Raw genomic sequence first — 26,180 nt, forward strand, 5'->3', positions numbered from 1 at the left:
TGCCCATAAAGAGGAAAAACAGGGCTTTATCCTCCTATTTTTTCAAAATTTTTAAAAAGGTGCCTTCAAGTATAAAATTGCATTTATTTAGAACAATTACTAAATAAATGGTGAAATATTCGTTTTTATTAAGTGAAATAATTTGTATTAGGTACTCTTATATCTGCACTGTAAGCACCCAAACGATCATTTTTATCAGTTTATCAGTTCAACAGTTATAATTTTTGGAAAAATAGTAGACACTATATTTCAAAGAGCTGTAACATCCACAATTTTCGACACTTCGAAAAATCCTTCAAGATACGTTTACATACCCCTAAAGACCCTAACATATCCAAGTTGCGCCAAAATCCGAAATGTTACTCCGAAAAGTGTCCGACTTCGCGTGGAATGACCCAACAGATACCTGCAGAACTCCAAAGTACATCCCCGGCCTGCGAATCCCTCGCAGCCATGAAACATCAGCGCACGATAGTCATCCCAAAGGGCCAATCGCGCCGCGGTTACCAAACATCACAGCTCCATCCACTCACCTGCGATCCCACCGACGAGCGGGTCCTGCTTCTCGATCTTGGGCTGCCGGTACTCATCCTGCGGGAGCCTCTTTCGCTGCAGGAGGCCGCAGTCGGGCTGCTGGTGCTGTAGCTGCGTCTGGATGTGCGCGGCTGCGGCCGCGGCCGCGGCTGCCGCCGCCGCCGGAATCGCCAGTCCAGCTGGGCTCGCTACGTGGGCCGGGTGCGGGGGCGGGCTGCCAGCTGGCGTGGTCGCGCTCGCCGCGCCGGGGAGAACGGGGGCGGTGTTGCAGCTGCCCGCATTGTACTGCAGTTGCAGACCCAGCTCGCGCGCCTCGCTCTCCTCCTGGGCCTGCTGCCTCCGTAACGCGACCTGCGAACGAGTTCCTCTTCTTAGCTGGAATCGCGGGGATCTGGCTGAAGAATCACATACAGTGCTGGCCCGAAAAGCGCTCGCGTCTGCTGTCCGGAAAAGTGCTCATCGCTAACCTCCTTCGCGGCCACCGCGGCGACAGAGAGCTACCAGAGAGCTACACCTAACTCCGTCAGTTTCTTACTCTCTCTCACCGCGGTGGAGAATGAAGGCAGGCCGAATAGACTACTTACTACTCCGTCCTGGAAATTAGTCATGGACGGTCCCGAGGCTCGAGCACTTTTCGGGACAAAACTGTACAGCGGGCGGAATCTAGCGGGGTAACTTGGGCCACCCTCGGGCGGCGCGCATAGGGTGCCAAGGATGTTACCACCCTCCAAATGTGTCCTTTCGATGATCAGAGGGGCAGGCAGACACGAAAGTGCCTGTCTATTTTGGTGGTATTGAATAGGTAGAATAATCAATACAGGACACGAGAAACTTAATCAGGTGTAAGCGTAGCATTCAGGTTGAAGCGAAAGAGTGGGTACTGTACTGGGAAGAGGAAATAAGTGAAAAGGGAAGCTAGAGAATAATAGTTTCTGGGGTCTAGAGTCTGGACATTATAGTGTGCTACTGTTTTTAGTCTCTACTGCTTTTACGAAGTCACTGTATTTTTTTTCATGTTGGTACTATGTGCGGGGTGTAGAAGTATAGCGGGTGGAATATATGAGGAACTTGGGCCACCTCCGTGTTTTTCGATTCTTATTACAGGGCGCAAGAGACCCAAATGCCTCTCCACTTTGCGGTAGCTAAATTGATGGAGTCTGTCAGTGTTCTCGCCTCCTATTACCTTTACAACTTCACTGTGCTTATTCTATCCACTGTTTATAAGCCACAGTGGTATTCTAAAGGCAATAGGGTGGAGTATTATACATATAAAACTATAAGGTTCTACTCCAAATAAGTGTGATCTTATAACGAGTGACGAAAAACACATTTAGCGGCTTGCACCCTCCAGAATATCACTTTCCACGCCACTTGAGTGGCTCACGAATTAGACACTATACTCTTCAAGCTGCTATACTCAGAATATAGAAGTACTGATGGTGGAATGAACATAGTAAAATCGTAAAAGCAGCAGAAGAGCATCACCAACCCAAAAAAGCATTCGGAATAATTTTTTAAAGCTATCACATTAAATACTTTGGTCTCCCAAGTTGGAATGGCCTTTTAGGTTTCTGGAACTTTATAGCGAGTAGCAAAAGACACATTTAGCGACCTGTGTGAGGGGTGGCCCACCTCGAGTGGGTCTCAAGTTCGTCACTATATCTTTGCAAGGCACTATACAATCCTTGATCCGATAGAGATAATCTCTGAACGACCTTCTACCATCAGATTCTGTTCACCTGGTCCCTATTAAACTATGTATATCTTCTCCTAATTTCTCGGGATTAGGAGATCACTTGGTAAACGAAATGTGTATAGAGGATTCAAAAGACTACCCCTCGTTTCTTGTCTGATAGTGTTGCGCGAATTAGGGAACCTAAATTAGGATTCTCACGGTGTGGATAAGAAGCTTCAATTTGCCAGATTTTGATTTTGAATATGTTAAAGATTTCATGTTCTTCGTGGCAAAATTTGCCTCCAAAATTTTGCGCAAGATTTACTCAAAAATAGTGAAAAATCTGAGTTTGAATCCTGGATAAAAAGGATGATTGCAACGTAAGCATTAGAAGAGGATTAATTTGAATTAATTTGACTGATCGAAGCTTCAGAAATTGCGCCACCTTTAGTATCAAAATTTCGATTACAGTCAGCCACTTATTTTTTACTTGGCAAATATTTTGCTCGAACATGTTATGTAAAAGGGATTATTAGTCTGAGGATCCATAGGTACTGCTATGGGTCCAATGGCAATGGAGACAATATAATAGGCGACGATCATCGACCACGCGATCACTGAAGGGTTAAACAAGATCTGATCTCGAACGAGGGGGTCTACATGGATTTTGTGACCGTATCGCTGGAAGATATCTCCGGCGATACGATACAGGGGGCAATCACGAAGGCGCCGCTATAAGTGCACGATATCGAGATGATCCAATAAGGGGGTTCGAGGTGTAGTGTTACGATACAGAGGATCAAAGCCGCCCGAAACTCCATCCAGAATCTGGTGAAGCGGTGAAACCAAAAGTGAAACATGAAACACTCGAACAACAAGTATATGTATGCATAAAAAATTCAACATTCCTCCGTGTCACGAAAGAAATTCTAATTCTATTAAACGCTGATGGATATTTCACAAAACGTTTCGTATTCCAATGAAGCCAGAAGCCTTGAATTCGAAAATACAATTTTGAACCCTATTTCTACTGCAGATAATAATCAACTCCACTTGAATAATAAAATTGATTTCTAAAAAATTTCGATGGATATTATTATTCATTATTTAAACCTCTCAGAAGCCAAACTCATCAACTTCATAAAATAAGAGGTAGAAATGTTGAAAAGTTAAGCACTATTTAATTACAACTGCTACTCATAAAATGAGAAGTGGAAAAAATTTCATAAGTTAAGCACTTATTAATTAATTCAGTACTGAAATAAAACAGTACCGAAATTATTCTGTACGGAATTATTTATTTCCCAAATTTGATAAAAGCAGAGTTGATCGGTTCGACCTCCGAGGCTTATTTATTTCCAATTCAAGTTCCGTCGATAGTTGCATTTTTGTACGCGACACGGTAAATGATAAACAACGAAATTGGAGTGTTGCTCGCGACGGTAACGGGCGTCCCGTGACCACGCGGCTGTGTAAGCGGATTTCGTACGCCTCTCGAGTCGAAAAACGTTAGGAACAATGAGAGGAGAAGGTCACATGTTTCAAGAGACCCTCTAGCCGATTCTAATTGAATCAGTTCACACTTCCTTGATTCATTTCACGAAGCCACGGGAAAGGAAACGGCGCCCTTAACGCGCGTCACTGCGGAATGCTTTTTATCGCGTTTGCCACAGGAACTACTGTTTTCATTGGATCAAAACGTTTTACTGGGACTCGACCAATGTTACTTCGTTCTTTGCACGGTGCAATGCACTTATTGCCTTATGCTCGGCTGGGTTTATCCTCAATTAGAAGTAAACTACGCTCCGTCGCAATAATAATGTCATTGGATGGAAGTGAGCGTGCAAAGGATTTTCGATGTTTAAAAAGAAAGACGAGGAGTCAGTGTTAATAAAAGAATGGAGTGTATTTTTCACAAATACTGTTTTCTTAATTCACTTTACCAATTGTTAATGACTTCTCCAGTAACGAATTTTGCTATATGGGTCTGTATTTATTAAATTCATGTAGCTGTTGTTTAAGCAGGTTCCATACCAATCTTTGATACATGCTCGAGAACAGTAATCAAGTCAACAGTAGGAATATTTATGAGTAATAAGGAAATTAGTTTCTCTCTTTCCCTAAACACAAAACAATAACTCAGTTTGCAGTCATTCCTAAATTTATACTTGCTTAGTTTAAGTTCCATTAGCTGAACCAATCACGTGAAAGGATAGTCAATCAATCAGTTAACGCTAGGTAAGTACCAAACCTGAGCACCGAGTCATTATACCATTTTACCACCGTTGCCTTAAATATAATTCAAAATTTAACCTAAAATTCTCAATAAAACAATTTTCCATCTGATAACTCTTACGTCATTTTCACCTGAAATTTAATACTCAATACTAAAATTTAATACGTTCCAACACGTCGACGCATAAGCTCGTTTACAAAATAACCTCAAAAGGAACCATCAAAATATCACTCCCAAGCAAATTACCCATCGATTGAAGTTTGATCAACTCCCAACCGTTTGTTCCCAACTTACATTAAGCCAAGACACGATTAAACCGATTTCACGCATACAGTGACTCAGGTCTGATAAATACCTCCCAAGCTCGACCCCCTCGCTAATCCAACATGTCTCCATTAGCGATAAAACGTCTGCTTGAATTCAGCGACACTTTACCTGGGCAGCCATGACACGTTGCCTCTCGGCGATCAGCGTACATTTGGCACACACGCAGTCCCGCCAGCGACAGTAACGCTTGTGGCCCTTCAACGCTGATACAACCCCGTGGTTGCGGCATCTCGCGCACTTCGGTGTCCTTTGGTATCTCTCGGCACTGGCACGAAGGAAGAACGCGGCCGGTAGCACGTGATGCTGCTGCTGTTGCTGCTGGTGTTGCATCAGTTGGCCGACGTCGACACCAAGTCCGACACCCCGCGGCAGCGACATCGTGTCTGGCGCGACGTAAATGGAACCGAGCGTGAATTACCGCGGCCACCACTGAACGATAAACGACGAATGAGGCGACCAAACGATCACGGACGATCGCACGGTGGCATACCGGTGGTCGAGCGCACAGAGGACCAGACACCGGCCGATCGCGGTGCGCAATCGGTTACGGCCGAGCGTAAAGCCGGGTGCTCACTGTCGCTCTCATTCTAAAGAACGCGCGCTAGACGATCACTGCGAGAAGGTGTCTCTCTTAACTGCGGTCTTCTCTGTTTCTCTCGTTCCGTTCCCGTGCTCCACGGGGTTCCACGTCCGTTGGCTCGCTCAAGATGGTCCGCGGAGCGCTAGTCCTCGGATCGTTACGGTGGTATCTGGCGGGATCGTCGGCGGTCGGACAGGCGGTGGTCACAACCGAGCTCTTCTTCAACCGAAGAAATCACATTTAACGCCGTTCCGGTATGAAACTCTCGAAAACCGGCACGTACAGAGGGACGGAGCGAGAGGGTGGGACGAGCGCCAGCGGTCGGACAAGGACCGGCGCCGAGAGTCGGTGGCGACTATCGCGGCGAGGAGAGAAAGCTCCGAACAGGCGCGCGCACGCGCCCACACTTTTCGCGAGAGTACGGCGGGTAGAGAAGAGCGGCGGGCCAGCACCGTACGTACGGGTGTCGGGGTACGAAATGCGGGATCGCCCCGACTCCTATCGCCGCCACTCTCTCTCGCTCTCCGGCATTGTCAACAATTGCAGCATCCCGGGGAGAGTCGATTCAGGTAGCGCGGAGAGACAGAGAAGCGCGGCGGCGGCGGCGGTGTGTCGCGGCAGCAAAGTTGGAGCCCGACGGTCGAGCAGGGGCGTCGGGGAGGGGAACCGCTGGCGCGCGCGGTCCGCGCGGTGGGGGGAGACGCGGCCGCGGAGAGGGAGGAGAGAGAGTCAGAATGTCGCGAGGCAGGCCAGCGTGGCGAGGGCAGAGAAAAGAGACAGAGAGGAACGGAAAGTGTAGAGGAAAAACCGTGAAAGAAGGTGGAAACGCGAGCCGGGAAAGACCGCGGGCGAGAGAGAGGAGGAACGCGGAAAGAAACGGTCGTAGAGCGATTCACGGCGCGCGAGGAGGATAACCTGACACAGGAGGGAGGGAGGTTGAGCGCGTAGGGAGGAGGGGGATGGAATTCGAGCGGGGTGGGATAGGGCAGAAACTAACAGCCCCTCCACAGTTGCGCGAAATAAAACACTGTGCCACAGTGTTCCACCCCGGAGCTTCGGCCAAACGCAAAGCCGCGCTTAGGCGCGGCCACGCCCGCGCAGCCAGCCGATTGGCCGGGCGCGCTGTTCCACCAAGATGTTAAGAGTTTATATCTGGCTGGGGTGAAAGGAGGACATACCTAACCGCGTACCCACCTACCTACTCACCCTCGATAAACTATGCGTACAGACGCCGCGCGTATCAGCCCGGTGTGTATTCTCTCTGTCGTCGCACCGGCGGAGGCAAAACGGGCAAACACATTACTCTTTTATTTAAAAAAAACCCGTTCCACCGCGGGCCACAATGCCGGGAGCCGATGCTCAGACGTTTCACTCTACGCTCCGCCTTTTGTTTCGTCCGGGTACTGTTTTTTTAAAACCATGCACGCCTACCTCGTCCCTGTCGGGGAAGGAACGTGTCCCTTCTTTCCTTTCCTTCGCTCCTTCCTCCTCCTTCTCCCTTCTTTCTTCTCCCCGACGCCTCTCTCTCTCCTCACGGCCCGTATCGCTTCTCGTCCCGTCTCTCTTCCCGACCCTTTTTTCTATCGCTCTCGCTCTCTCTCTCTCTCTCTCTCTCTGTTCTCTTTTACCATCCATCGGTGCTCGCTCCTCTGTAAACCACACGAGCACACCGTCATAGGCGACGAGCCTTTCTTGAATCATATTCTACAATGAGGTCTCAATGGGGGGAAGCCCTATTGTCGTTCACCAATGGCCACCGATTTTATAGTGATCTAATGTACAGATGTTATTTACCCGGCAATGAGAATGGAATAAAAGCATTCTATGTGTTAAGCATTCTATGATTTCGATCCTGCGTGTATATCTTTCTCCTCTGCTTGCCTACCTACTCCTGCCTGTCTGCGCGTCGCGCACAATGCGGACGGGAGCGTACGGCCTGCACGCCAAGCAACGGTACTATTACTTTTGACTTAGCCATGCGGACGAATGTAACTATATCTCGCCGGTACTTCCAGCGCATTTGCATTTAAATATGATAATTGCTGCTTATTGTTCGCTGCATTACGCCACGTAATCCGACACCCGGGGATGGTAACTATTAGACATCCTCTGGGCCCCTTCAGCAACCTGGATTTCGCTTCCTGCTCTTCGCTGTAAACTTCTACATTCCATGATAAAATTTGAGTTTTCTGGGGAGACCAATTCTGTGGAGGAACACGAGGTATTAATTGTTGCATAGTTAATTTCTAAAAATAAATTGTGTATACTTAGTAGATACCTAGTGTCTCTGTTTAATTGAAAGTTACTCGCTCGCTGCCGGAACGAAAGCGTTCGATTGAGCTTTCCACTGCGATTGCATGTTTCCATGCGTTCGTCGATTATTCGTAAAATGCGATGACGATTTGAGCAACATCGGAGGTATGCGCGAAACAGGTATCCATGGATATCGGGTGTGCACGGACCACTTTTTACTCTGGCATATCGGCCACTCAAAAGCGAGCGTACGCGCCGATGGATAAATCAATAAACCAATAGCTATGGCAATACACACCTGCTTTCAAAGTATCAGGCCACCCCTCTGCAGCCCCGTTTACGTTCTTCGCGAGATTATAATCTAACCAGGATTTTATACCCGTCGCGAATTCTATCGACCACCGTCCTTTCCGTCTAATACCGAAAGCTGTTTATTAAAAATACTTTACACATTTATGCCACTAGGAAATATTAAAAAAAAAAGAGTCCCTTTGTAACTGTGCAGCATTTACTGCATTATTATCATAGTAGCTTGAAATAGTTGAGCTATTTTCTCCGTTCAAAAATTCGATAAATTCTTGCTACCTTCTAGCACCGTGCTGCTTCAAATAATGTTTAAATTCCAGCCGTATATTTTCCACATTCCCCCATACCGAAGGCTCTCCTGCACAAAGCGGAATCTAACCGCTGAAACACGCGGATACGCAAACAGCTCCGCGCAATTGAGTAGACGAAAGATACAATGTGAGGTTCTTCGAAGAAAAGGAATGTTTACTCAACGGCTGTCCCACGATTCTTAACCCAGTGACCTTCGGGCGTTTCCAAAAGTGTCCGATTTATCTGCAGCGGAGCAGGTACCGCGCGTAACAACGTCGTTTTATATACAAGGGGTCTCCCCCTCGGCTGTTTACATGCCGCGGGGCGTAGATCGAGATCAAGATCACCTCTGTGCCCTGTTACAATGTTTGCTAACATCGCGCCGGGCTCGGCAACGCCACGGACACACCGCTGATCGAATCGTCGCTGATCGGATAAGGGAGATTAGCTCGCAGGTCGCCTACGCCAAGGAGCCACGCTGGGCAGGTACAAAGCGGTCGTGCACGATGATCCGCGATATCCGCGTGGGCGGAAGGCTGCGTGCGACCTGTTTGTCGTTCAACTGGCAAACACGGGGAAAACGGCACGCCGAACGGAAATCCTGCTGCTAGAGTTACAGTGATCCTTGCTACGGTTACATCGGTGCTACAGTGTTCGCTCTATGCCTCCGCGTTATTCATGATGTAAGAAATAAGCTGGGGTGGAAGGGAAGGTTTAAATTGTACAAGTTTAAATTGTACTTTGGAATCCTTCGTAAGAAAAATTGGGCCAAGTTGTGCGGAAAGATACCACCCCTCAAGAGGACAAATTAGTTAAATACGCTGCGGATCCCGTAATTTTGTGATTTTTATTTTGCAAAAAATTAGATACTGACAAGGGAAGATCCCGAACCCGAAAATTCAAAAAATTCTGAAACTTTGTGGATATGTAGGGAATTTCCTCCTGATTACAACGCGATTTTTGTTTGGTGCTCAAAATCACACTAACGGGGTGAAATTAACCCCTGAAGATTCGGCTATTTTTCGATTTTATTTTCTAACTCGCAATCTGTAAGATATAGAAAAGAAACTTCAAGACAAAAGTTACTTCTTTTAATTAGATCTAGCAAATGGTAAAAGTTTTATCAATTGTTTAAACAATTAGAAAAAAGTTATACACAGAAATATTAGTAATGTTTTCTAAAATTCGTTGTTTCACGTGAAATCTGGACTGGATGTTTAAATAATTATGAAACAGCTTAATCCATATTGTTTTCCATACAATTTCAACTTTTGTTGTATTGCGGAAATATGCTCCTCGACAATCGAATAACTTTTGGATCCCATTGTAACGTACCTTAAGGGGGAACACCACTATGCTGGCCGGAAAAGTAAGCCATTTTAAGATTTTTTTTTCAGGAATAATTTACAATTTTCATAGAAAAATTGTATTACCTATCTTTAGTACGCTGCCTTAAGAGACTATATAAAAAAAATAGAAAAACATCCATAACTTTTAATATCGAATGTGTAACTATGGAACAGCAGGTACGAAATCAAATTTCATTTTTTTTTTATGATCTATGTGAGTGTAGTTTCCGTTGTACTTACCGATTTCTTAAACAAATTATTTTTGTAAAAACGGTGCGCTTTAGGAGAAACATTTGGAAAATCCGCGAATATGATAGATAGTTTTCCTAGCTAATTGTTTAAACAATTGATAAAACTTTTACTATTTGCTAGATCTAATTAAAAGAAGTAACTTTTGTCTTGAAATTTCTTTTCTATATCTTACAGATTGCGAGTTAGAAAATAAAATCGAAAAATAGCCTAATCTTCAGGGGTTAATTTCACCCCCTTAGTGTGATTTTGGGCAGCAAAAACAAATTCGTTGTAATCAGGAGAAAATTCTCTACATATCCACAAAGTTTCAGAATTTTTTGAATTTTCGGATTCGGGATCTTCCCTTGTGAGATATCACAATTCAAAATGTGACATAGGTATTACACCCCTCGGGTGAGTCACACAACACACATCTCCCCAAAACTTCACAATTCTGAAACACCTCTGCCAGACTACTCACAAGTAAACTTCGACAACTCAACAATTCAAAAAAATCTAAAACTCTGCAGAAATATAGCTGAAGTGACGCTAATAACGTAACTATTTTACGATCCGGCAATAAAACGGTCCCAAGGGTGAAAACACCTCCTCACAGAAATTGCGAGCTTTCATATTCTCGCGAATATCTGCGAAACCGTAAAAGATATCGAAAAAAAGTACAATTCGAAATTGTATGGCTTCCGACACCCTACAATATGACGATAAAGAATTGTCAAAAAAAAAGGAAAGTGGGGATAAATTTTGATAAAAATAATATTTCTCGCAAATTCTTTCATCGCCGCTTTATAGGTCATAAAAAACCATACAGCTTTGAATTTAACTTCTTTTTAATATCTTCTACAGTTTCCCAGATATTCAGGCTAATCTGAAAACTCCCCATTTCTTCGGGAGGGTGTTTTCGCTTCTAGGACCATTTCCTTGTCGAAGCTACATTTCTTCAAAGTTCTAGATTTGTTTGAATTTTCAAGATCCCTTGTCAATTCTACGAGTTCGAACCCGTTTAAAACCCTCAGAAGAAAGCTAGTAGAATCGCAAAGAACCAAGGACTCCACAACCCAGGGTCCCAGCGTTCGCGCGGCACATTCGGCGACAAGGGCACGTCGGAATCGCCCCGTCGCAGAGGGCATATATCGTAGACGGATCCATACCCAGGTGCCATTCACCGCGGCACCGTCGTCGCATGGGAAGGCCGCGGGTTCTCTCCGCGATCTACCGCGCCGGTGAAATACCGTATGACTTTTTGACGTGCTTTTAACAGATTGAATTGAAAATGGCTTCCCGGCTCCCGATATATCCGCGGGGCCACATCCACACCCTGGGAACGACCGTACGAACGGATGGACGTGGTAGACGAGATATATAATCTTCCTCTCCCACACCCGCACCCCTCTCACTTTGCACACCTCGCCGCAACTTTTTCTCCCTCTATCTCGGGCCCCCTTCCCTCGTCCTGTGCCGCACCGTCCGCGAAACGGTCGCCGATTTTCCTCCCTTTGCCCACACACCACCCGCACGCCTTCCAGCGAGCCGCCGCTATTTCTCTCCCTTCAATTTTTGCACATTCGCTGACGCGGCACATCGCAAGCTGCGCCGGCGGAAACGAGCGACGACGTAGCTGGGCCGTTACGGTCACTCGAATTCGCGGCACGAGGGGCGGAGGGTCGCGTAAAAATAATGTCCTCCGGCTCATTTTTTAAAAGCCCCACGGTCGCTGGGAGGGCCGCAAGGGGGGAGGGCCAGGGCTGCGAGCGAGCCGAGGTGGAAAAAAAAAAGGACCGTGACGGACGGTGGATATAGGTACGCGTCGATATTACGGGAGGGGCGGGTGGGTGGGCAGTAGCACGGGCCGACCGACGCCGGATGAAACGGTCAAAAGCTAAAAAGCACTCTCCGCCGAAACGGGCTATATATTATCTGCAACCCTTCAAACACAGAACGGGCCAGGAGATCCATACATAACCCATATGCGTACGCTTCCTCTACGTGCCCGTTCAGAGGAGCCGGCGGTCCCGGCTGCGTGGCACGTCCGTCTCTGTATTTTCCAACGGTCACGCTGACCACGCTGCTGGGCGGAAGAAGACCGGGGTGCCTTTGGCGCGGAGGTATGCAAAGCGGCCGAGGAGCACGCTGACTGGGGATCTTCGGGGGGACGTGTCGTTGGAGGAGACTCCTGCTGGTCGTTGAAGGGTTGCTCGGGTCTGAGACGCTTGCAAAGCGGGAAACAGTTGGCAATTTTAGTTGCGTAAGTAAGTAAGGGAGGTAGCTGTCGACGGTGGATAGTGGACTGGTGTCAGCTTGCCCGATGGCAAGTGGGCCCCTGATGAAGGCCCCCTTAAACAGCAGACGATATGTTGAAAATGTTACTAACCTTCTGGTAGCTCGAAAATATAATAGAAGTTTCAATATTATTAGGGGAGACCGGCTATGGTTGTCTCATTTCATTATCTTCTCGGGTTATTGGGAAATACTGTGACAGCGCCATCTACTAAAGTAAGCTCTGTAATCGGGTGAATCGCGTTACAGGACTGGTGTCACACAAGTATTGAAACAGTGCAATAATGTTTTTGTCGTTAAATAGTTTGTTAAATTTTACAAGATTGATCATCAAACAGTCGAAATTCCCAACACTGACAATTACATGTGACAGCTAACCCGATTAGACTGCTTTAATTTTCGCCACCAGATTGCGTAGCGGAAATAAGAAAATGCCAATAGCTGCAGGGAATTTCATTCAGACTTACAAGGGAACATCTCGAATCCGGAGATTTAAAAAATTCTGAAACTTTGTGAATATGTAGGGAATTTTCTCCCGATTATCACGCAATTTTTGTTTGCTGCCCAAATTCACTCTAAAGGGGTGTAATTGACCCCTGAAAATCCAGTTATTTTCCGAATTTGTGCTATAACTCGCGAACTGTAAAATAATTTTTTTACCAAATGTTAGATCTAATTTAAAGAAGTAACTCTTGTCTTGAAACTTTTTTTCTGTCTCTTACAGTTCGGGAGTTATAACACAAAATCAGAAAATAGCCGAATTTTCAGGGGTTAATTTCACCCGCTTCTAGTGAATTTGGGCAGCAAACAAAAATCGCGTTGTAATCAGGAGGAAATCCCCTACATTTCCATAAAGTTTCAGAATATTTTGAATTTTCGAGTTCGGAATCTTCCCTTGTTAGTTTAATATAAACTACGTACGTCCGATTTTATAAAAAAAATTGGTCCTGTGAATTTCGTCAATCAGATTAGGAGCTAATTCACATTATTTGCAGGAACTATTTTGCGACGATATACCTACCCCGAGGTTGGGTTGGTTGTCTCAAATTTAGATAGCTAAGTTTATTAATGAAAAGCCGATTCAATTAAGGAAGTAATAGTCTTGAACACAAAATTAAACTTAGAAACATTATTAACAAACAGGTCACAAGTTTATCACTGAACCCCAATTTCTCTGGATTTGCTTTGTGAATACAGACACAAGCACACAAGGCAAAAGTCTCCTTCATTTTCTTTTTCATCTTTATTAATTCTTGATACTTTTCTCTCCTTTTTATTTGTTCCTTTATCGAATAAAATAACTCGTTTTGCTTTGTTCTTCTTTCCAAATGCTCTGTGGAAAATGCAAAATGTTCCAAAATGAAAAAAAATCATTACAGCAAGTTAGAAAGAACTCCAAACTACGAGATTAATGCCACAGTATTGTAGTCAATACTAAGAAATAACCTATACTTACTTCGCAGAAAATACTGCTTTCACTTCGAGCGCACGAAAACAAACAATGACACGTCGTGTCTGCGTGCGACTCCGCAGCGAATTGAGTGACGGGGGAAGGATGTGTTTATACGCGATATGTTTACGCGTCGCTGTGGATTATTAGTACATTTCTACTGTTTATAGATTCTCTGTTAAAGCGGTTGTAACAACCATACCCGGTCTCCCCTATGCAAGTAAACTTTGCGTTGCATCACTACAAACGATGATTTGTCTCCAGGGAACTAATATTTTTAGATCATCGAAGAATTTTCAGCACCGAAGCACAGACGTCCGCAGATTTTTCCCCGGGGGAGCAGCTGCGAGAAACAGTAATGTTAAAGAAAACTCTGTGGACCCATCTTGTAGCGCCAATTTAATTGAACATTTAAAAATATTCACCTTTACAGTATAAACTTAATATAGAGTGGTTTTTAAAAATAAATCCTCCCCTGCAGACGCCCATGCATCGAAGCGTTAAATTATTGTTACGGTCTGTGTGAAGTCTGAAATAACGTCGACGAAAATTGAGCTCGTCATGGATCCCTGATACTCTTGAAAAAACTCCTTCCGATTACCGAGACGTTGAATTCCAAATGCTCCGGTTACTTGTATTTCTTTCAAAATTCCAACTGGTCGTTTCCGAAGAAGAAATAGTCTGCTTCGCAGACCTTTCTAACCAACAACCTTAGACCCACTTCGGGACCAATTATATACAAGACTATTTGGATCTTGCTTCAACTTTCATTCGATTAATGACGTAGTAGGGAGCATCATATTTTCTTACTAATATGTACTCTATAGGTATAAGTACAGTTCAATCTTCCCAGAAGAATAATGGAGCCGTCCTGGCGTAGCCACGTGCAGGGCATATCGAGCCGGATTATATAACAGTAAACTTGAAGAGGGTGAGATGGGCGTGGCTACCAGCCCTAGGTGAGACAGTGTCGACCAATGCGGCACCGTTGCCCGATGTGGCAACTGTTGCAAACGCAAGCGCCGTCAGGGTTGCTGCTGCGAGCTGGCGATAGGTTCACGTGCACGGGTGTTTAATGTATGGGCGCAGACTCGAAGATCGGGAACAGTGTTTAAAGGGCTGCGCCTGCCCCCAGCTCGCCCTCAGATTGGTTACAAAATAACCCCATTCCCAGCTCGGCTTCCCTGCACCTGGCTCCGGCAGTCTTCCTCCTTTCCGTGCTCGCTGTGTAACCAGGAAAAGGGCGTCACAAAATCGCCTGCATCTTGCCTGATACAGAGCACAAGATCAATAAAGTGACCTACTTGATGTAGTTTTTAGAAACAATGCCAGACACGTCACCCGTGTTAAGGTAGCTTCTCACTACGCCTCGCCTCGGCTCATTTTATTTTTCCTATGCTTTTCTTATGTAGTTTGACAATTTGACTCACACTGCGCCTCGACTTGCCTCTGCGCGACTCCAAGCCGCGGATTCTTCCTCGAGAATATTTTGAGGAAGAGAAGCAAGGCGCAGTGTGAGTGGATGCAATGCTACCGCGCAGGAAGAGGTTCTCTGAGCAACTGACCAAACACATGAACCGAGGCAAGCTCAGATAACTTCAGGTACGGAAAACCGAGGCGACGCGAGCTTAGATGTGAGTGCGAAAAGAAGTTGCGTCGCAGCGAGCCGAGGCGACGCGTAGTGAGAGCCTAATAAAGGTGTGTATCGACATCGCGAGCATTCCTCGTGACCTTAATTCTTTCGATAAACTGAATACCTAAATACAACTAATTCGATCTCATCATTCATCGCAGATGCTCTTGCTAGTTACTGCTTTACATCCTATCACTACCCCCTCCTGACCTACGAGCCACTTCAAGCTCACAGTTTTAGTAGAACGCCACGGATATTCCAGCATACTTTGTTTTTATTGAACTCGTACAGCTCCTCGTGTTTGAGAAGCTATTAACAGCGCTTACTTGCTTAAATAGTTTGGAGCGTTATTAAAAATTATCGTGACACAAACGTAGGGTCAATCTAACATGGTCGGGACAAGTATTTCGTCGTCCGTGTCGCCGCTTTCCAAATTCCATTGCTCGTAGTCGAATGTTACCGGTAGCGGGTCCTTGCAATAGTCTTTTAGAACGAACAGCATGGTTTCTATGATTTGTGGGGCGCTACTATAAAAGTATTGGGTGTCCTTGTCCACGTTCGGATGTTTGTTGTAGGCTTCCTTGATCAATTCACCGTCCGGCGTAAAGAATAGGAGTCGAGGGACGTACTTCCCATCGGGCTGGTACTTCTTGTCGTTTAGAGTGATACGATTTTTGACCCCCACCTCCACGTGTATCATCACGAACCTGTAACGCGTCACTCGTCACAATGTATCACTTTGCATCGTCGAGTCAACACTTCGAGTGGCGTCGGCGCGTTTTCACGCCGAGGGATTTGCGACCAGTGCACGCTTTTGGCGTATTTTCTCGCGAATATATACATAGTGTGCAAAGCACCGAAAGTATTTTCCAAGTTTCGCCGAATGCTTGCTCGGAGCGAGTTAAGCAAAACTTTGTTGATAGAACCGATCGGTAAGAGAGGCCTGACCGACTCAAAGGAGCATTTCTCAAAACCTTGTGCCACTCAAAGTATTAACGACTTAGTCCTAAATAGTTATTTAGTTCAGTGACTGCCTTATAAGCAGTAGAAGTGTAATAGATATAAGTAATCATTAATAATTGCAAAGAGTCGTGGTTAGTCGTAAACAATGAAGAATTTTGTTAAGTATTCGTAGACTGCGTATTCGTTACAACTGCGAGTAATGTTGTATCATTTTAATTGGCACCGAGGTTATGAATCGTGTATATACAACCGTTACAGCGAACGCAGGAAGTCATCTCAGCGACCTCTAATAACGAAAGCCTTAATTTCGCGAGTTTCCGTAAGTTACCGGCCAAGCTTCCACGTCGGATAATATTTACCGATCGCTGAGGTCCATCAGTCGCATGGACTTGACAAATTTCGCTTTCAGTGTGTGACAAGCGGGGCATGTGAATTTGTGGATAAACAGACATATAGGTTTCTTGGCGACCTTAGCCTCCTTGAAGCCCTTCTTAAAAGTCCTCCACTTATACAGCCGATAGAAGTTACATTCCGAACCCGAGTCACCTACGTTAGATAGAGTATTTGCAACCACGTGATTCGCTAGATTGACGAGATTCAAGGTACTGAGATATTTGACGCATTGCATCATTATGTCAAAGCAGCCGGAATGAATTATTTTTTTTTATCCCCACGATCGGAACATGGTCGCGTGGTACTAACAAAAGAATTGAAAGATCGTAATCGTTCTCGAACGCGAGCTCTCGAAGTGTCGGTAAGTAAGCTTATTTAAAAAATATCTTCATTTTCTACCGAGCGAATTCCACTTACGCCCAAATCAGCCGCAACACCCGTGATTAACATTCTAAAATTTATGAAAATCTCTTAAAATATGGAAGAGAAATCTATGAGAGAGCCATTATCGAAAAATACAGGTTTTTAACTATAAATTACGACTCGAAAACAGGAACATATAATTTACGATATTCATTTTATTAGAAAAGCAGAAAAATCCTACGATCGTGGGCGTTTTGTTAATTTTTAACTTAAAAAAATTCAGAATACCAAATAAAACCAGGTAAAAATTGAAAAAATACAGAATAAAATCGTGATGTTGTAAAAAATACAACACGCGGGTGACCGAGTTATAAAATAGGATGCGGTTATCGAAAGGTTAACTCTTGGGGTCAATTTCCACTCATAGTACAATTTTATTCGTATAATTTTTAGGATAAGCTATTATATTTGATTTTAATCTCGTTACGATTTAAAATTCTTAGTTTCCAAAACCAGTGATGCCACTAAGTAATGAGTAACATAAGTTAATTCGAAATGGGTCAAAATGGACCCAGCATTCGCCTTATGCGGATTAAATTCGAACGACCCATAGTTTTCTGTTATCCCCAGTGGCGTATTTAGTGTAAACTGTGCCTAGGGCAAGCGTAGAATTTGCGCCCTCCCCATGCATATCATTCCAATTCCACCTTTTTTGTTCTACTTCTTTGTTAAAAGTATTCATCACACAAAACATTTTATTTAGAATTCAGATAATCTTTTTAAAGAAAGTGGAGCTGAAGAGCGGAAGAGACGAAAGTTGGAGGCAAATGCCCTTAGGCAATTGGCGCCCTTATGCGACGCATAACTTGCATAATGGGTTGCGCCGGCCCTGCCCCCGGCATTGGCGCCCAGGGCACGAGCCCTACTTGCCCCACCCTAGATACGCCTTAACTTATCCCATCAGATAACAATTATACCTAAATGAATTTAGAAGTACAACCAAAGAGGAGATTCAAAATCCTATACATCATCTGTAATACAAGATCGCGTGAATTAATAAATTCTTGCCAAATGAAAGCACACGTAACATATTCATAATCGTGGCGGCATTACCGACCCCGCACGTATGCTTAAAATTTAGCGCCGCGCGGATAAGGATGAAATCACTGTCCTCACGTTGAACGTTCCTACGACTGCCTTCAACTAAATTGAAAGCTATATTTCGCACTCCTTCTGTGAAACATGAATAACCATCTAATTGTCTTCTACTCCTAACACTTATTCTACAAGCCCACTGTTACACGAGCACGCGAATCATTCCTGCAATCATGTGACAATGGTGAGGAACAAATTCACATTAATAGGTTAAGATTGTTTCCAAGCTAGCATTGCATTCTTTTCGAATAACCCGAGAGGATACAGGCCCATCCAGAAAAATGAGCAAACTATGGAACTATTTAATATTCCAAGGATGGATGTCGTACTTGATGGCTGCCAGTTTGCTAGTTTTCACAAGCGGCTTCCTACTTAATCGCGTGTCCAGGCCGGAGCGAGCGGAATGTAAGTACTGTACGGACACTGGTAACTGTAACGTCGAGGACCTCCTGCAAGATTTCGAAGCTGGAGCGAGCACCTGCCTCGAAAGGAAAGCACGCGTCGTGTTGCTAATCGTCGATGCTTTGAAATACGAGTTCGCTCACTGGTACAGCGATAACAGCTCCGCGTCGTCTTACTATCGCAACAAGCTACCAGTAATCCACGAGCTGCTGCAGAATCAGCCGAAGAACTCGCGCCTGTATAAGTTCATCGCGGACCCTCCAACAACGACCATGCAACGACTGAAAGGTCTTACCACCGGATCTCTGCCTACTTTCATCGACGTGGGATCTAATTTTGCATCGGAGAGAATCGACGAAGATAACATTATCGACCAGAGCGTTTCCAACGGCATCGTCTTCATGGGTGACGATACCTGGACTAATCTATTCCCTGGCAAATTCAAGCGCCAGTTCCCATCGCCGTCCTTCAATGTCTGGGACCTCGACAGCGTCGACAAAGACGTTAGGTACCGTATATTCTTCGAAATGAAGAAGAAAGACTGGTCCCTTCTCGTAGCGCATGTCCTCGGCATCGATCATTGCGGGCACAAACATGGGACTAATCATCCCGAAATGACCAGGAAATTGAACGATACCAACACTCTTATAAAAGAGATCATAGAATCTCTGGAAGAAGACACGATTCTGTTCGTCGTTGGTGATCACGGGATGACGGAGACCGGCGATCACGGCGGCGATAGTTTAAACGAAGTCGAAGCAGCCATGTTCGTCTATTCTATAGTTCCTCTCTTGAAATACAATTCAGCTCTTAATACCGTCAGTCAAATCGATCTTGTTCCTACGTTGGCGTCGATTCTTGGAACGCCTATACCTTTCTCCAATCTGGGAGCCGTTATACTCGATTCTCTGCCAAGTTCGACTAGAATTGGAAAATCGAAGGATGATTTATTGTATTCGGTGCATTCAATGTGGAAGAACATTGCACAGACGAAGAAGTACATAGATGTATATTCCGCGGATAGCTATCTATTCTCTAAAGACCAGCTCCAGAGTTTAGAAAATATGTACGATCATCTGCACGAGCAGATTAAACGTGTAAATACTGCCGAGGAGTTCGAATCGTTTATTAAGAACAGTAAAAGCTATTTCAGGCTACTTAAAGACACTTGTTACGAAGTTTGGGTTCAGTTCGACTCCAGCCTAATGTCGAAGGGCCTACTTTTAATGTCTTGTACTCTGTTCTTCTTTTACTTATTTCTCACCGGCATTCCAGAGAAACATATGTCTAAGATATTTGAATCGTCATTCTTACAGTGTTGTATTCTAGTTAACTTAATTATCGCGCTTGTAATCTTCTCTTTATTTTTCCTCGACATTCTAGACGAGTTTAAAAACACTACGTTCTTCGCTACCGGCGTAGTGTCTCTATTATTATTAGTAGTATTGATCGCCAGGAACTGGGACGTAATATCAATGAGCTGGTACGATTTTCGCAGGATAAAAAAATTGACCTATGTTACCAGAGTGATACTTCTTCTAACAGTGTGCAGCCTTTTCTCTAACAGTTATATCGTCGAGGAAGATAACGTGCTATCCTTTTTACTCATTACGCTTATCTGGCTGCTCATGTTCAATTTGAGAAAAGAGAGTCCGAACGAAATTTTGGAGAGGAAAACAAAGCCGTTTCTAAAAGCACCGGCGAAATCGAACTTGAAGACTGTGTTAATACTTATCGGCGTGATAGCATGCGTCGCTATAAGACTGTCCCACTACTTCTGGCGTTGCCGGGAAGAACAGCAACAACGCATTTGTTCTTACTTTATAACTGGCAAAGCTGGCTCCATAACGTCGAACAATTTAGAACGTGTTCTACTTGCCATCACCCTCGTCGTACTCGCACTGTACATTACGATAACCAGACTGTGGTTACAAAATTGCGGAAACCTCTCCGGCTTCTCTCCCAGCGTTCTGGTAGGACAATATTGCCCGGTCGTGATCGGTGTTTGCATGGGTTGTTATTGGGTCCTCCAGCGATTACCTAAATTCGTAAAAGTGAAGTTTGCCCTGTCTTGGCAAGTGAGTACGTTGCCTAACATGGTGTACGCGTTGAGTTTGTTCGCGATCTTTATTCTTTACTTCCGTCCGCTCAGCATATATCTACTGCCGAAGAAGAAAGAGTCGATTAATGTATACCACGACGAGAACATAGTACCCCGATTGTTCGAGAAGATAAAGGAATCAATTTATCATAAAAGGATACATACAGACGAGACGCCAGTTGTTTATGGATTAGGCACCGCCTATAGCGCTACATTTATTTCATTCAGCGTATTCCTTACGCTGTTGTATTCCTTATTACTAGGAGATGTATTGTCGCCTAGTACTTTCCTGATGTTTATATCCTGCGCCTCCGTTTTGGGCTTGTCTGCGATAGAGCGATACAAGAATGCTAACAGTATATGTAAGCACATTTACGTAGCAGGTGTTAGATGATTTGAATTACATCATACGTTAATAATATTATTTTTTAAACAGCTGAGCTTGTGGAAGTATCTACGCCTGCTCTAGTATGTTGGTTCCTGATAGCCGAGTATTTCTTCTATGGAACTGGGCATCAACCAACTTTCCCTACCATTCATTGGGAAGCTGCTTTCGTGGGGACGGGTGGACACTTTTATGGAAATCTACTACCAGCAATTTTAATAGGTATAACTGTATTTACTTTGATATTAGAACAACTACTAACGAGTGGTGTTAAACATTCACAGGAATAAATACATTTGGATCGCACATGATATTAGGTGCAACGCTGCCATTACTGGTGATTGTACCGTTTACTTTGTACCTTGTATTCCCAAAGTTAATTAAAGTGAAATTCCTGGAGGATGATATGAAGCGAGGGGAACTGCTTCTGTTCGAACAGGACTCTGTATTCCATACTGCGGTTTTCTCAGTTGCAGGGAAATATATTATGCTCCATGGGATCAGAGTAAGTTACTGTCGATTTCATTAGCCCAAAATTATTACTGCATCACTATAAAATTAGGCCATTCGACGCAAAATCGGACACTTTTCGGAGTAACATTTCGGATATTCGTGAAACTCAAATATGTTGTAATGATTAGTGATATATAAACCGGACGCGTTGTACTCAGGAGGATATCCCCTACATATTTATAGGTTTCATAATTTTTTGAATTTCCGGGTTCGAGATCTTCCCTTGTCACAAGTATGGGGGTTGAAACTTGGTAACCCGACGTACATGAAAATGGTTACTCTTACGAAAAGAACTCATAGGACCATTTTTGTAGAGAATTTCCTAAGCTATAAATTGTATAATAACTATTTTTGTCGCAAAACTGCTAGATAACGAGATATGCGCGAAAAACCGTTATTATTTTTTTCAACCTTCTGTAAAATGTTTAGCCGCGGTCGGATCGATGGGGACTTTTGACATATTGTTTAAAACGGCCAAATAAAGGCCCATACCAACATGTAGCTTGGTGGGAATTATTTCATAGATTGGGTAGATTTCCGTCTAATTTCACTGGACTAGATTCAATTTGTTTCGATGCAGCATAAAGGGAACAAACAGGGCTATATCCTTAATTTTTTTCAAATTTTTAAAAAGGTTCGTATTTTGACAAAATTGTATTTGTTTAGAACAATTGCAATAAAAGTGATCAAAAACGTTTTTTATAGTGAAATAATTTTTATTAGGTCCCTTATATCTCCACTGTAGCTCCCAAAAGCTCATTTTCATCAGTGTCTTATTGTTAGTTCAGAAGTTATAATTTATTGAAAAAAGGTCAATGCTATATTTCAAAGAGCTGTAAAATCCACAATTTTTAAAATTTTTAAAAATCCTTCGAGATACGTTTATATATCACTAAGGACTACAACATATCCGAGTTTCACCAACCTCCGAAATATTACTCCGAAAAGTGTCCGATTTTGCGTATTTAATGGATATAAGGTGTACTGGTGATGGGACTGATTCACGCAAATACACATGTTGCAGACTTTCGGCAGCATGCTTGCCGCAACGATTCACTGTCGACACTTGATGGTTTGGAAGATCTTCGCGCCAAAGTTAATATTCGAGGGCTTGGGGCTCTTAGTAACATTATGCAGCGTACTTGCGTCGTTTTACATGGTGTTCAGAATCGATCAACAAATGGAGCATCTTATATCCAGAGTGACGAAAGGCAGATGATAGTGATCCACTATTAATGGCGTGATGATACAATCACTAGTGAAGTACCAAAGTTTTGAGAAGTAACAGATAAATGCGCTCAACGGCTCGTTACTCGTAACTGTTTAGGAAGTTTTTATTAAAGAAAAAAACAGACATCCAACGTCAACGCTTACCGATACTGCCAATGTTTCTAGAATTTTATATGACTTTATATAAAAGACAGTTAAACGCATTTAGCGCGACAAAACGAACGGAGGTATTTAGTACACAAGAACGACGCGCTATTTCTTCGTCTCCTCGATGACCAAGCCGTGTTATCAATTCTGGTGCTTCCTAACACACTAACGCTACCCTGCGTGCAATGCATTGCTGATTACAGACAAACAAAGCAACGCACTTGATGCAGGATTGCGTCCATGTGCGCTCGTGTCTGCTTGACTGATGTACGTACATTTAACTTCACGTTCGCCGTCGTTAAGCAAATTCGGACGGACGGGCGTCGCAACGTAGGTCTCTTTACTCATTTGTTGCATATGAAATTGTATATAGCATGTATTATAAATCCAATAGAAAATCTAATAAAAAGACATATTGTATACATTCCAGATTTCTAGATCTCGTGCCTTTCGCGGATACGTGATCTGTCTCTTCTCTATGTACTTTGCAAAACACTCTTTATTCAAAGAAGTTCTCGAGCATACATGTTATATATATTATATGTGAAAGTGATCGGCTCAAAGATAGAAATTTGTAATTACAAATCGAAGTGTTCCTGCTGGATCAATAGCCTAGTGGTGATTGTGATGCCTGCGCCCCTGGTAATCGGATCTCAGATATTCCATCCAGTTCGCCCATTTGTCGATGTCCTCATAGTCGCCGGTATCCTGCGACAAATGAACATGCTTTCGATACTCATGATACACCAACCGCGCGCACCTAGTCTTTGTAATTATTAGTTTGATAGCCTGGCGCTAGCGTATTAGGCAATACAGGCATTTGTATCTGAAAACAAATGAAGCTATCATGTTGCGTAAAATCATTTACCACCTTCATTTGTTCTATAACGATAAGAATTGTATTTGTCAAAACCCTTATTTATATCAAGCGTCAAACTCGTCATTGACGATTATCACTACCTTTCTTCGCACATATTATGAATCACAAATGCATCGAGAACACTTTCAATTCGCATGTAAAGACTTACGAGTAACTTAATTCCTCCACCTTGGCGCTCGGGCGTAGATCCTCCACCTGCCTGTACAGACTCTACGGAACCAGCTGGCAAACTCTGGTATCCCTGGTGCATCTGCATCTTGACCCCACGCGTTTGTTGCTTCGGGGTGGATTTACTTTCGTTATCTAGCAGCGACTCTGTATCACTGTCGACTTGGCGCTTTTCTGCAGCAGCTGCGTCTTCGGGATACGACACCCAGAACGATGCTGGCGTCTTTGGCAGTGTTCGAACTGCCTTGGGCCCAAACTTATAAGAATCTGACGGATAAGGAACAGGCATTTCATAATCGAGTGCACTTAACTTGCTTTTGAGAGCATCGAGGAGACTCATGTTGATAGGCATACTGCCACTAGCAGAAAGAATATCATTAGTCGTAAACGGATAGTCAGCGTCAAATGTCCCTTGAGCAGCACCAGCGGCAGTCACCTTAGCTTTTATTGCGTTCTGGACTGCCAAAGTAATGTTCTTTTGCAGACCCGTCAACATGTCGAATACTTGGCTTAGGATTGCCATTTTCTGTTGAAATGGGAGCATCGCATCGCCAGTCGGCTTTGGCCACATACCTGGCGCGAAGGGTTTAAAGGGCTTCTTCGGTGACATGGCTGCTGTGGCCTTTTCAAAAGCAATTAAATCGTTCATCGTTGTCACCATGCTGCCCTTCAAATCACCCAGTTCAGACATTATGCTGTCAACGATCGTGTCTTTAGCAGCGTTGATCGATGACAAGTCTTCGACGGATCTTGCAACTTTTGCTTGCATAGCGTCTTCATTGGATTCGATAGACCTCATCCAGTCACTTTTGGGGCTCATGCTGTCGCTCGCTGTTGTGGTTTGATTGAGTTTCAAACTGTCGAACAATTTGTCCAAGAAATCTGCTACCTTAGCGTTGTATTCGGTTGGACTGGGAATCATCGACGTTGGAAACCAGAAGTTGGGTGGTACGATAGTACTTTTTGGTACCGGAATCTCTGTTGATGTTGGCGATGGAGTACTAGTAGCGAGATTCTTAAACAAGGTATCCAGGAAAGTAGATTTCTTCGCTATGAACATCGACGGGTCTACCATGGGTGCGAAAGGTCCGAACATTCCTGGCATATACTGTTTGGGTGCAGTAGCACCTCCCATCTTTTGCATCAATACATCGACTTCCTCTTCCGATTCTTCAGAAATTGGAGAAAGGGTGGGGTACGCAGGCGGAGGTCCCAAATCCTTTGTTCCTGGCATGCCAGTATCCATAATTGATCGAAGCTTCGTTAGGGCAGGATCATCTACGCTTCTTCTCCTACGAGAGAAATCACCTTGCATACTGTAGTCGGGTACAGTATTCGAATCGGAGAACTGAGACATGGGCCCAAACTTAGAAAACATAGGACCAAAGGGTTTGGCACCAAACGGCGTGGCACCGAAAGGCTTTGCACCGAAAGGCGTGGCACCGAAAGGCTTAGCACCGAAGGGTCCAAAAGCTCCACGCTTGTATAGACCGCTACCATCTTCTACGGTACTTTTACTCAAGCTGTTAAACGATTGTTCGCCATCAGCTGTGCTGTACAAACTTGGTCCACTCATGGGGTACGGCATGAATGGCTTAAAGCCCATAGGGTAGACAGGTCCCATACCTCCAAACAAATTGCTCAGCATATCCGTCTTCTTCGAAACCATCATTTTGGGATCAACGAATTTAGGGAACATCGGAGACTTTGGCATGTATGGCACTGTTATAGTGTCCATTCCTGAGATTGGCGGTCCTATAGCTCTCGAGTAAACTACAAATACAATTTACACAATTTATACATTTATAAGTAAACGATCATAATATTTTGAAGAGAACCATTTGGAGAAATTAGATATTTCATATTACCAGATTTGGCTCCGTAGCCTGGCCATGTTGATCCAGCGGGAGTTTTAACAGCCGCACTGGCTGCTAAAACTATCAAACAAGAGGAGAACGAGAGAACTTTCGGTAGAAGCATCTTGGGGCTAGTTAATGGACTGCGTTCTGTCCCTGCTTTTATAGCAGCGGTCAGGCGATAATACTTGCAAAGCTTCTGAGAGCATTAGCATGGAACTAATACCCTCATTAGAATAATCCAACGTGTACAGAAGCTGCACTTGTGTTTTATAATTAGCCAATATAATCTCTATACTGCATAAGAAAGCCATTTCCTTCTTATCCGTGCCATTGTACTTCACCACACGTACAGCAGAATTCCTTACTTCAAATATTATTATCTTCCATATTAAATGTAAATATATATCTCAAGCTTTTGCTCAAGCTTTTGCTTCCTTACTAAAAAATCTTGCGATTCAAAC

General features: G+C 44.0%; 4 protein-coding genes across 9 annotated transcripts in view; 1 reads left to right on the forward strand and 3 right to left on the reverse strand.

Annotated features, from left to right (window-relative positions):
• The window catches only part of Dmrt99b (doublesex-Mab related 99B), a 37,655-nt gene extending 32,267 nt beyond the window's left edge, over positions 1–5,388 (reverse strand). For 2 of the 5 annotated variants that reach the window (XM_076817149.1, XM_076817139.1), the window contains exons 1-2: positions 4,881–5,371; positions 534–909 (exon numbers count right to left, since the gene is read on the reverse strand). In XM_076817149.1, the coding sequence (XP_076673264.1) occupies positions 534–909; positions 4,881–5,150 (646 nt within the window). In that variant the 5' untranslated portion in view covers positions 5,151–5,371. Of the gene's footprint in view, positions 1–533; positions 910–4,880 lie in introns of all 5 variants that reach the window. The other 3 variants (XM_076817164.1, XM_076817156.1, XM_076817166.1) reach the window with 2 other exon arrangements.
• A 10,049-nt stretch (positions 5,389–15,437) lies between these two features.
• On the reverse strand, positions 15,438–16,754 carry LOC143369782 (thioredoxin domain-containing protein 12). Its single transcript, XM_076814159.1, has 2 exons — positions 16,483–16,754; positions 15,438–15,867 (listed from the first exon to the last, which is right to left on the reverse strand). The coding sequence occupies exons 1-2, from the start codon at positions 16,752–16,754 to the stop codon at positions 15,540–15,542; spliced, it is 600 nt and encodes a 199-aa protein (XP_076670274.1). The 3' UTR covers positions 15,438–15,539.
• Positions 16,755–18,217: 1,463 nt separating this feature from the next.
• On the forward strand, positions 18,218–23,675 carry Pig-o (phosphatidylinositol glycan anchor biosynthesis class O). The gene is made up of 4 exons (XM_076817893.1): positions 18,218–20,899; positions 20,974–21,144; positions 21,207–21,427; positions 22,460–23,675. The coding sequence occupies exons 1-4, from the start codon at positions 18,316–18,318 to the stop codon at positions 22,652–22,654; spliced, it is 3,171 nt and encodes a 1,056-aa protein (XP_076674008.1). The 5' UTR covers positions 18,218–18,315; the 3' UTR covers positions 22,655–23,675.
• On the reverse strand, positions 23,285–25,858 carry LOC143372073 (uncharacterized). 2 transcript variants are annotated; one of them, XM_076817945.1, is made up of 3 exons: positions 25,729–25,858; positions 23,841–25,633; positions 23,285–23,520 (listed from the first exon to the last, which is right to left on the reverse strand). In XM_076817945.1, exons 1-3 carry the CDS (start codon positions 25,838–25,840, stop codon positions 23,425–23,427), a joined length of 2,001 nt encoding a protein of 666 aa, XP_076674060.1. In that variant the 5' UTR covers positions 25,841–25,858; the 3' UTR covers positions 23,285–23,424. The 2 variants fall into 2 exon arrangements, with proteins under 2 accessions (XP_076674060.1, XP_076674070.1); XM_076817955.1 differs by having other exon boundaries at positions 23,285–23,638.
• Between the last annotated feature and the right edge of the window lie 322 nt (positions 25,859–26,180).

This window comes from Andrena cerasifolii, chromosome 1, assembly GCF_050908995.1.
Source record: "Andrena cerasifolii isolate SP2316 chromosome 1, iyAndCera1_principal, whole genome shotgun sequence".
Lineage (NCBI taxonomy): Eukaryota > Metazoa > Arthropoda > Insecta > Hymenoptera > Andrenidae > Andrena > Andrena cerasifolii.

What these genes read in the sequence shown, in the direction of transcription:
- LOC143369782 (XM_076814159.1), bottom strand. Translation starts at nt 16,754, where the DNA reads ATGATGCAATGCGTCAAATATCTCAGTACCTTGAATCTCGTCAATCTA. An exon ending in CTGATGGACCTCAGCGATCG is followed by an intron (nt 15,868 to 16,482) that starts GTAAATATTATC and finishes GACGCGTTACAG; the next exon opens with GTTCGTGATGATACACGTGG.
- Pig-o (XM_076817893.1), top strand. Translation starts at nt 18,316, where the DNA reads ATGAGCAAACTATGGAACTATTTAATATTCCAAGGATGGATGTCGTAC. An exon ending in CAAGAATGCTAACAGTATAT is followed by an intron (nt 20,900 to 20,973) that starts GTAAGCACATTT and finishes TTTTTTAAACAG; the next exon opens with CTGAGCTTGTGGAAGTATCT. An exon ending in TTATGCTCCATGGGATCAGA is followed by an intron (nt 21,428 to 22,459) that starts GTAAGTTACTGT and finishes CACATGTTGCAG; the next exon opens with ACTTTCGGCAGCATGCTTGC.
- LOC143372073 (XM_076817945.1), bottom strand. Translation starts at nt 25,840, where the DNA reads ATGCTTCTACCGAAAGTTCTCTCGTTCTCCTCTTGTTTGATAGTTTTA. An exon ending in AGGCTACGGAGCCAAATCTG is followed by an intron (nt 25,634 to 25,728) that starts GTAATATGAAAT and finishes TTGTATTTGTAG; the next exon opens with TTTACTCGAGAGCTATAGGA. An exon ending in GTGGAGGAATTAAGTTACTC is followed by an intron (nt 23,521 to 23,840) that starts GTAAGTCTTTAC and finishes CATTTGTCGCAG; the next exon opens with GATACCGGCGACTATGAGGA.